This window comes from Bufo bufo, chromosome 6, assembly GCF_905171765.1.
Source record: "Bufo bufo chromosome 6, aBufBuf1.1, whole genome shotgun sequence".
Lineage (NCBI taxonomy): Eukaryota > Metazoa > Chordata > Amphibia > Anura > Bufonidae > Bufo > Bufo bufo.
The window spans coordinates 223,205,947-223,216,807 of record NC_053394.1 but is presented as its reverse complement, the minus strand read 5'-3'; the positions used below and the strand labels follow the sequence as shown (position 1 = coordinate 223,216,807).

The window sequence follows — 10,861 nt, the reverse complement described above, 5'->3', positions numbered from 1 at the left end:
GTAAGTGACAGATCATTAAGCAATGCGCCGCACAGACCTGTCACTTACCAGTAGGAGGAGCTCCCGGCCGGTCACAGACAGCGCAGCAGGTAAGTATGATGCTTCTAATATTTTAATATTTCTAAGTAACCATGGCAACCAGGCCTGCAGTAGCTTCCTGGTTGCCATGGTTACCGATCGGAGCCCCAGAGTGATTAAACTGGGACTCCGATCGGAACTCTCCGCTGCCACCAATGATCGGGGGGGGGAGAGGGGAGGCCGCACACTGGCCACCAATGATATTAATACAATAGAGGGGGGGCCGGGGGGGCCGCACACTGGCCACCAATGATAATACAATAGAGGGAGGGAGGGGGGGGCGCACTGGCCACCAATGATATTACAATAGAGGGAGGGAGGGGGGGGCACACTGGCCACCAATGATATTACAATAGAGGGGGGAGGGGGGCCGCACACTAGCCACCAATGATAATACAATAGAGGGAGGGGGGGCCGGGGGGGGGCCGCACACTGGCCACCAATGATAATACAATAGAGGGAGGGAGGGGGGGCCGGGGGGGCCGCACACTGGCCACCAATGATATTACAATAGAGGGAGGGGGGCCACACTGGCCACCAATGAAATTAAAACTGGAGAGGGAGGGGGGTCTTCCCCCTGCTGCCTGGCTGCCCCTGATCTCGTATAGGGGGCTATGATATGCACAATTAACCCCTCAGGTGCAGCACCTGAGGGGTTAATTGTGCGGATCACAGCCCCCTGTAATAGATCGGGTGCTGCCAGGCAGCATGGGGCAGTCATGTACACAGTTCGTAGTATATTCTAACTAGAAGCGTCCCCATCACTATGGGAACGCCTCGGTGTTAGAATATACTGTCGGATATGAGTTTCACGATCTAACTCATATCCGACAGTATATTCTAACATAGAGGCGTTCCCATGGTGATGGGGACGCTTCAAGTTAAAATATACCATCGGATTGGAGAAAACTCCGATCCAATGGTATAATAGGGACTCCTGACTTTACATTGAAAGTCAATGGGGGACGGATCCGTTTGAAATTGCACCATATTGTGTCAACGTCAAACGGATCCGTCCCCATTGACTTGCATTGTAATTCAGGACGGATCCGTTTGGCTCCGCACGGCCAGGCGGACACCAAAACGACATTTTTTCATGTCCGTGGATCCTCCAAAAATCAAGGAAGACCCACAGACGAAAAAACGGTCACGGATCACGGACCAACGGAACCCGTTTTGCGGACCGTGAAAAAATACGGTCGTGTGCATGAGGCCTTATAGTCACTTTTTAAAATTTTCAGAACAAAAGCAAGAAACATTTATGCCAAAAGTTGCATTTATGCCAAAAACTAGCAAACCTAAATAGTTTGATAAATGTGGTCCATATTTTTTAAGTTGATCAGATATTGAACTATTTAGATTAATTTATGGTTAAATTTAGCTAATCTGCTGATATCAACCTTGTTTTAATTAAATAAGCTACCGAAAAAATATCAAAGTGATGGCAGTTGGCAAGTGTTTCTTTGAAAGCTAGGAATAATTTAAAATTTATAAGTTTCAATATGCGATTGATGTCATAGTATTCTCAAAAGCTTGCTTCTTACACTCTTATGGATGGAATGCATTTCATTTTAGATATTTCTCACTAATCTATAAATTACATATTCGGAAATTCTTATCAATAGTACATGACATAAAATCATGTTAAATAATGCATATGCACAAAATAAGAACAAAGTAGAGGCAAGCCAAATAGGGAAATATGCTTTAATGTACAGCAGTTGCACATCTGTCTTCAAAGTGTTCTTTAAAACTCTGCAGTAAATAAAAAGGCCATAATATTAAAAGCATAAAAATAGAACTGAGAAACTAGATCTTCAAATCTGAAGTCATTGACACTCTTCCAAAAGTGAAAATGTTCCTTTCTTTTTGTAGTTGAAATAAATAATCAGTACTCATTAACCATGCTCTATGAGGACACTAGTGGCAGGAGCTTCATTCAAATAATATACTAAAGTCAGGTGGGGACTGTGCTTGTCCACATGGTTCCACCAGCACCTCTCCTCCAGAACTTGTAATGACCTCCTCCTGCCAAAGAATAAAGAAAATGTACAGCCGTACATTACCAATAAATGCAAAATATTAATAACCATATGTTATTATCAGCACAAACAAAGTGGCATAAAGACACATTTTTATCAATCTAAACAAAACGTCTTTCACAGGCACAAATGTGGCCATGAAGAGCCCCCTAATGTGCTAGTCAGGTGTAGTTAAACATGTAGCTAAACATATTATTTGGCTGGGTAGAATGATGGAAAGGGATTACAATAAGACAGGCTTTCCAAAGCCAGTCATGAAGGAATTCTAACAAGTCATGCTTAAGGGGATTTTCCAAGATTTTTATACTGATGACCTATCCTCTGGGTAAGTCATTGGTATCTGATCAGCAATTTGATAAGGTGGCCTTCTCTCAGCTCACCAAGCACAGTGCCATAAATTGTACAATGGCTGTGCTTGGTTTCATAGCTCAGCCTCAGTCCCTTCAATGGGGCTGAGCAGTGCCTAGGCCATGTGACCAATAAATGTGACGTCACATGGCCTAGGCTAAGCTGTGAGAAGGCCGCTGCACTACTGCAAGCACCAGTGCCTTCTCAAACATCTGATTGGTGGGGGCACCAGGTGTGGGAACACCATTTATCAAATACTGATGAGCTACCCAGAGGATAGGTTATCAGTAGAGATGAGCGAATTGAATCAGACGAAGTAGAATTCGATCCGAATTTCAGGAAAAATTTGATTCACAACAATTGCGAATTTCCTCGCGCTTTGTGGTAACGAATCGCAATTTTTCCAAAAATGGTGACTACACATGTGAGGACATGGGGCAAGGAACTCTGGGAAGGCGGGCTGACCCCTAATGCTATGAATGCAGCCAATCAGCAGTCAGCCAGACTTGTGATGTCACAGCTTTATAAATACTGTGGCCATCTTAGAGTCAGACATTTTCCAGCGTTCTGCAGGGACACACGTGAGAAGGTGCTATGGACAACAATAGGAAAAATCTCATTGTGAAAAAAAACCTGATATATAAGTGCAGAGAAAGGATAGGGAGGAATCATTTCACAGCATCTTAGTGCAGGGAGAGACATCAGAAGGCACTAGGGACAGTGCCAGAAAAGCGATTTACAAGTGCAGGAAAAGGATAGGGAGGAATCATTATACAGCATTTTAGTGCAGGGAGAGACGTCTGAAGTCACTAGGGACAGTGCTAGAAAAACCTCATTGTGAAAAAAACGTGATTTACAAGTGCAGGGAAACATTATTTGGGCATCCAAATAGCCATTATACAGCTCTGGCATTCCAGCAATTTGTTCTTGTTATTGGGGTGCAAGTGCTATGTTGAAAAGCCTTTATTGGGTTATATCTGTGGAAAAAGAAAAATATATACGCATTTCACTTCAACTATTTGTGTTGAAAGAGTGTAGTGGCCTATTTCAGTACAAAAAGTAAAAATATATATGCATTTCACTTCTGCAGTTATTTGTGGTGAAAGCGTTCAGTGTCCTATTTCAGTACAAAAAGGGAAAAAAAATATATGCACTTCACTGTTGCATTTATTTGTGGTGAAAAAGTTTAGTGGCCCTTTTCAGTGCAAAACGAAAAATATATACGCATTTCTCTTCTGCAATTATTATTATTTCAGTACAAAGACAAAATATATTCAGCGTTCACTTTTGCAGTTATATGTGGTAAAACCTTTAATGACGTATTTCGGTAGAAAAACAAAATATATTCAGCGTTCACTGTTGCAGTTATATGTAGCAAAACCTTTAGTGACCTATTTTGGTCGAAAAACAAAGTAATATTTGTGGTAAAACCTTTAGTGACGTATTTCGGTAGAAACAATACATTTATTCTGCGTTCAGCGCCGCAGATATACGTGGTTAAGCCTTTAGTTGCGTATTTCAGTAGAAAATGAAAAATGTATTCCTATAAAAATGTATCCTTATTAAGGAGGTTCATGGAAGCAGTGGCGGTAGAAGTCAGTCAGTGCGTAGTGTTGTCGGTAAAATCACCTACTCTGCAGTGGCAGTTTTTTGTACAGCCTCCAGTGTGGTGAACATGGCCATATGTAGAATCTGTGGGCAGCAGGTGAAGCGTGGCCAGGGTGCTAATGTTGGCACCACGGCCCTGCGTCAACATATGCAGCATCACCATAAAATGGCCTGGGAGAACCGTGGCTCTGATGTGGTGGTCCAGCATGCCGCAGCAACCGCTGCATGACCCAGTGGCACGCCGCACCCAGTTTCAGGCAGTCAATTCTCCACCACTTCAGGCGAAGGGAGCTGTCTGTCCCATTGTCTGCTGGTCCTGATGCTCCTGCTCCTCCTACTCCTCGTCAGTTATTCCGCCAGCAATCGATCACCAAAGCGATTGCCAAGAGACAACAGTATGCGTGCACGCATTCAACGGCTCAGAAGCTGAACGTGCTGCTGTCCAAGTTGCTGGTGCTGCAGTCCCTCCCTTTCCAAGTGGTGGACTCTGCACCTTTCAGAGAACTGATGGCTTGTGGCTAGCCGAGATGGATAGTCCCAAGCTTTAGTGATGTATTTCGGTAGAAAAAAAATTAATTCAGCGTTCAGCGCTGCAGTTATATGTGGTAAAACCTTTTGTGACGTATTTCGGTCGAAAAACCAAATGTATTCAGTGGTCAGCGCTCCTGTTATATGCGGTGAAATTTTTAGTGACATATTTTGAGGAAATTCGCGTCTCTTCCGGGCTCAAAGCTATCTTGATGCTTTGTCTTCTCATTGTCTGTAGCTATTAGAGGCCTGTTCATGCCAGGCAGGTTCCCCCAGAAGTATCTGGGTCGATGAGCAGCCGATACCACACATGCATAAAGATTGACAGGATTTGTCTCCAGGTGGAGAGAAATAGTTTTTTGTAATGCTTTCTCCATTGCACCACGTCGTCGAATAAACTGAAGATTGGCGGATTCTCTCCTGTGTTAGGCAACATTTTTTATTATTAAATTTATTAAATATTGAATATTAAATTGAACCAAAACTTGATTAAAATTATAAGAAAGTAAACTTAAATTCGCCAATATATTATCCCAATCTTCGAGGGAAATTCACGGACAATCAATTTGCCAAGCCTTTTGTGCCGGAAAACGTGCATTAATAAATCGTGTTTTAAGCAATACTTTATAAAGTTGAGAAATTTTAACCTTCTGTTCTGTCCTATATTCCGTATAAATGAATAGACAAAGCGGCCACTCTGTGGCCTCCTCATGCTGCTGCCACCTCCACAATCTCTCGTTTATCGTGCCACTCTGTGGCCCCTCATGCTGCTGCCACCTCCGCAATCCTCTCATTATCATGCCACTCTGTGGCCTCCTCATGCTGTGGCCTCTTCATGCTGCTGACACCTCCACACTATATCACCTTGCCACTCTGCGGCCTCCTGATGCTGCCACCACCTCCACACTATGTCAACGTGCCACTCTGTAGTCTCCTGATGCTGCAGCCACCTCCTCACTTGGTCATTGTGCCACCCTGTGGCCTCCTCCTGATGCTGCTGCTACTGCCACCTCTAGGCTCTTTCATTGTGCCACTCTGTGGCTTCCTCATACTGCTTCCACCTCCACACTCGTTCATTGTGCCACTCGGTGGCCTTCTCCTGATGCTGCTACTGCTGCTGCAGCCACCTCCAGACTCTGTCATTGTACCACTCTGTGGCCTCCTGATGCTGCCGCCACTTCCACACTGTCATTGTGCCACTCGGTGGTCTCCTCATGCTGTTCCCACCCTCCACACTTCATAACTGTGCCATTATTTTTCCTTTCAGCCTGGCTGACATCATCATTTGTTTGACCCTTCTTATGATGTATCAGAAGGAAGGACAAATTAGACTCACAACGATCCTGTCTTTGTAGCAGTTGTAAGGCCTGTATGGTCCCATCAGAATTGGCTTAGGATTTGGTAGCCAAAAGCAGTAGTGGGTACAAAACACAAAAGACATGCAAATATTACATTCACGTGTCATCTCTATTTTAGATCCAGTCCTGTTTTTTTGGGCATCAGCAATAATGATGGATTACTGACCAAAAGCTGACCGAGTAAAGGCGTATGCTCCACATACAGGATCCTTTTTTTGTGGGTTATTGTTCTGACGGATCAGAGGAAGGGCAAATTAATCAGTGACGTCCACACAAACTTACTGCTGACACTCTCTCCACTCTGTGCGGGGGTTTTACTTGTATAAGCGTTTAATAGAACAGGTTCTGATAACATCTATGTGGAATCAGCTGGTGACTGTGTAAAAAGAGTGTGCTTCTTCTTGGGACTAACATCGACCTGTAAGGTTGAGTTCATACTTGAGTAATTTGGTCAGTTTTGGCCCCGTGACTGCGCTAATAAGTGAAATGGGCAGTGATTCTAAGAGCAAAGCCTGTCATCTGCATGTCATACGGACTCACAGTATTATTTCACTACCAAAGCAGACTCCCAATGTGTGTTACTACAAGGCACAGTGTTCTACACCACTATAAAGGCTCTTAGCAGCCAGGAAATAGCTGTTTTTTTTTAACGTAATTCACCACAAATATATTTGGATCGATCCGAATTTTTCTTGAAAGATTTGGCAAACCGGAGAATCGAATTTTTTAAAAATTCGCTTATCTCTAGTCATCAGTATAAAAGTCTAGGAAAACCCATTTTAAAATTGCTCATAAAGAAAACACATATAGCAATTACTGATTTTGTAAAACAAATTAAACCAACTACCCAGCATAAGGCCTCTTGCGCACGAACGTTTTTTTTCCGTTTACGTTCCGTTTTTTGCGTTCCGTATATGGACCGTATACGGAACCATTCATTTCAATGGATCCACAAAATAAAGGAAGGTACTCAGTATGCCTTCCATTTCCGTATTTTAATTTTTCTGTTGCCTTCAAAGATAGAACATGTCCTAATATTGTCCGCATAACGGACAAGGATAGTACTGTTCTATCAGGGGCCAGCTGTTCCGTTCAGCAAAAAAAGGGAATGCACACGGACGTCATCCGTATTTTTGTGGATCTGTTTTTTGCGGATCGCAAAATACTGAAAATGCCTTACGGTCGTGTGCAAGAGGCCTTAAGGAAATCCCCAAGGCATGACCTCTTGGGTTTACTTTAAGACAGGTGCACAATAGGACATGTATATGCTGCCTGTTATTTTCCAGCCCAGTTTACAACTTCAAAAGTTGCCTCAAATTCATCCCCTGGGGCATGAACAAATTGATTTCATATTAAACCTCAGATATTTGTCAAACTGAACATCTGTGGATGTTAGCAGTATTGGATATTTTTATCAGATTTCAAAGCACTTTATTTGAGATAAATACCTTGTGAAAATCAATGAGATCAGTAAGAGTTGCATGTCTGTTTGGGTCAACACCAAGAAAACTGTAGTAATCTCCTGAAGCATCAACTAGGAAATGCTTGAAGCCAGTCTGATGTCGATAAGACAAAGCATAACCCCAGATTTTCTCACTAACACGAACAAGGAAGGAACCCTCAGGCATGTTCATTAGCAACTTTTCTGCAGATTCACGGCTTATGATTCCTGTTGAAATGAAATAAAAATTAGACATATAAAAATGCAAATGTTTTAAAGTCAGTAAAGACAGTTTACAGTGAACATTGTCGAAATAATATTACGGGAATATTATAGTGACCTCTATGCTATCCATATATGAACCTTTTCAGCCCCAAAGGTTTTTTCGTTTTTCACTCCAGGCCTTTACGGGGTTATAACATTTTTATTTTTCAATGGCACCATTTATTATTGTGTACAATGTAGTGGAAAGCTGGAAAGAAATACCAAATTGGGCGAAATTGGAAAAAAACGCAATACAACCATAGTTGTTTATACGATGTTCCCTATGCGGTAAAACTAACCTGTTACTTTCATTCTCTGAGTCAGTATAATTATGGTGATAATATGTATAGTTTTTCTTGCGTTTTAATACTGAAAAAAAATAAAACCTTGAAAAAAAATTATTTTCTTCTTTTCATTACAAGAAAGTTTAGACTAGCACATTCATAGTCGCAGGTGCACATCCATAAAGCTAGCATGCAGGAAACAAACAAACAACATTTCACATACAAACAATAAAACTGGGAACAGGGACCATTGTAAATTAAAGTGGTATTATACCTACTATAAATGAAAAAAAATAGAAGCTCTTTGAGCATATTTTTGATCAAACGTGTGTCGGGAAGTGATGGACGAACATCGGCCGGGACGATTCGCGAAAGAGATCAAATGTTCGCGAACCGCAAGATCGCAGCGGGCCCAATTCACTTTAATGGCAGGCGAACCTGAAAAACCTTCAGATCATATTTGCACCCACCAAATACTTACTAGAAGTGCACAAATCATCCCACAACATGGACAGTGACATACCAGACGGGGATCAATGGCAAAAATTCCCACAAAAAATATGTATTTTAATCAGGGGCCATTTTTATGCATCTTAAAGGGAAACAATAATGTGCCCTGCTGGAGCCCAGAAAATGTTTATTTTAGGCCACGGTTGTACAGGCCCCAAACATTAGGCATTCACAAGACAGAAAACGTCAAGTGATTATGTTGCTGGAGATATATTAGATGGTCAATGAATATCAATTTTACTGCAGGCCAGTAGAGTACAGGCCCCAAACATTAGGCATTCACCGGACAGAAAAGAACAAGTGATTATGTGGCTGCAGGTTTATTAGACGGTCAATGGATATCAATTTTACTGAAGGCCAGTGCACTACAGGCGCCAAAAATTATTCAATCACCGTACAGAAAAGAACAATTGATAATGTGGCTGGAGGTACATTAGGCGGTCACCATATAACAATTTTACTGTTGGCCAGTTAGATTATAGGCCCCAAAAATTATGCATTCACCACACAAAAAAGATCAAGTCATTATGTGGCTGGAGGTACATTAGGCGGTCACCATATAACAATTTTACTGTTGGCCAGTTAGATTACAGGCCCCAAAAATTATGCATTCACTGCACAAAAAAGATCAAGTCATTATGTGGCTGGAGGTACATTAGGCGGTCACCGTATAACAATTTTACTGTTGGCCAGTTTAATTACAGGCCCCAAAAATTATGCATTTACCGAACAGAAAAGATCAAGTGATTATGTGGCTGGAAGTATATTAGATAGTCATTGTATATCAATTTTACTGCAGGCCATATGCGTACAGGCCCCAAACATTAGGCATTCACCGTACAGAAAACATCAAGTGATTATTTGGCTGGAGGTACATTAGACGGTCACCATATAACAATTTTACTGTTGGCCAGTTAGATTACAGGCCCCAAAAATCATGTACTCACCGTACAGAAAAGAACAAGTCATTATGTGGCTGGAGGTATATTAGACGGTCATTGTATATCAATTTTACTGCAGGCCAGTGGAGTACAGGCCCCAAACATTAGGCATTCAGCGGACAGAAAACATCAAGTGATTATGTGGCTGGAGGTATATTAGACGGTCATTGGATATAAATTTTACTGCAGGCCAGTACAAATACATGTCAAATACATTTGTTTAAAAGAACAAAAAATATAAAATTGGATTAAAAACATGGCTAAAGAAACCCCCCTTCTTGAAAAACCCCCCAAATGGTATTCAGTGAAATTGAATTAAACGTGGTCGTCACAGGTGTTGAATTTCTCCGAGATCCATGCCTCATTAATTTTTAGAAATGTGAGGTAGTCCACACTGTAGTGAGCTAGGCGAGTGCGCTTATCGGTCACGATCCCCCCTGCTGCGCTGAACATCCTTTCAGACAGGACACTCGACGAGGGGCAAGCCAAGAGTTCCATGGCAAATTGTGCCAACTCTGGCCACAGTTCAAGCCTGCACACCCAGTAGTCAAGGGGTTCCTCGCTTCACAGAGCTTCCACATCGGCCGTTAACCGATGTAGTCAGACACCTGTCGGTCTAGGCGTTCCCTGAGGCTGGGTCCGGAGAGCGGCTGTCGATGGATTGGCTGCAAGATTTATCTCATATCTGAGGTGACCAACACATCTTCAAACCGCCATCTTCTTGCATGCGCTGTAGGATTCGTACACGCAAATGTTTCTCTGTGGGTGGAAATTCCTCTGCCAGCGCCAGCAACAGCAAAATTCAGCATCTCTCGAAGCAAGGCCTGGAAATGCTGCATTCTGACAGCCCTCTGAGGCTGGTAACATGTCCGCCATTTTGTGTATGCATCGGGAGTCTAAGTACGTTGCCACCCAGTACTGGTCCTTGCCCTTTATGCTTTTTAAAGGGGGGTCCCTCTTCAAACACTGGAGCAAATTGGAAGCAGTGGAGCGGCCTGGCCTCCCAGAAAAGTATAAAGCCTGCTCTTCTTGCTCCTTATCCTCCTCCTCCCCCCAGGCACCATCTTTCTCTAACTCCTCTTTAGACTGCTGCTGAGTACCCCCCCTAGGAATTCATTCAGCATTGCGACTTCCTCATCTTCCTGTTCCTGCTCCTCGATTGCTTGATTGCTTGATCAATGACACTATGCAGTGCACGCTCCAGAAAGAAGGCGTAAGGTACAATGTCACTGATGGCACCCTGGCTGCGACTGACCAGTTTGGTGATCTCATCAGATGGCTGCAAAAGTCTTCATGAAAAAAAAAACATGCTCCCAGAACCTGTCCTGCCGCAGAGTTCGTAAAGGGTGTTGTAGTTAACGGCACATTTCTCCTGGAGCAGTCTATCAAGCATATACAAGGTGGAGTTACAGCGCATTGGGCAGTAACAAATCAGACGTCTAATGGGCAAGTGATGTCG

General features: G+C 42.8%; 1 protein-coding gene across 1 annotated transcript in view; it reads right to left on the bottom strand.

Annotated features, from left to right (window-relative positions):
* Positions 1-2,013: 2,013 nt before the first annotated feature.
* SH2D4B (SH2 domain containing 4B) overlaps positions 2,014-10,861 on the bottom strand; it is a 616,020-nt gene continuing 607,172 nt past the window's right edge. Inside the window, exons 7-8 of the mRNA XM_040438405.1 lie at positions 7,411-7,631; positions 2,014-2,106 (exon numbers count right to left, since the gene is read on the bottom strand). Coding sequence (XP_040294339.1) covers positions 2,014-2,106; positions 7,411-7,631 — 314 coding nt within the window. The remainder of the gene's footprint in view (positions 2,107-7,410; positions 7,632-10,861) is intronic.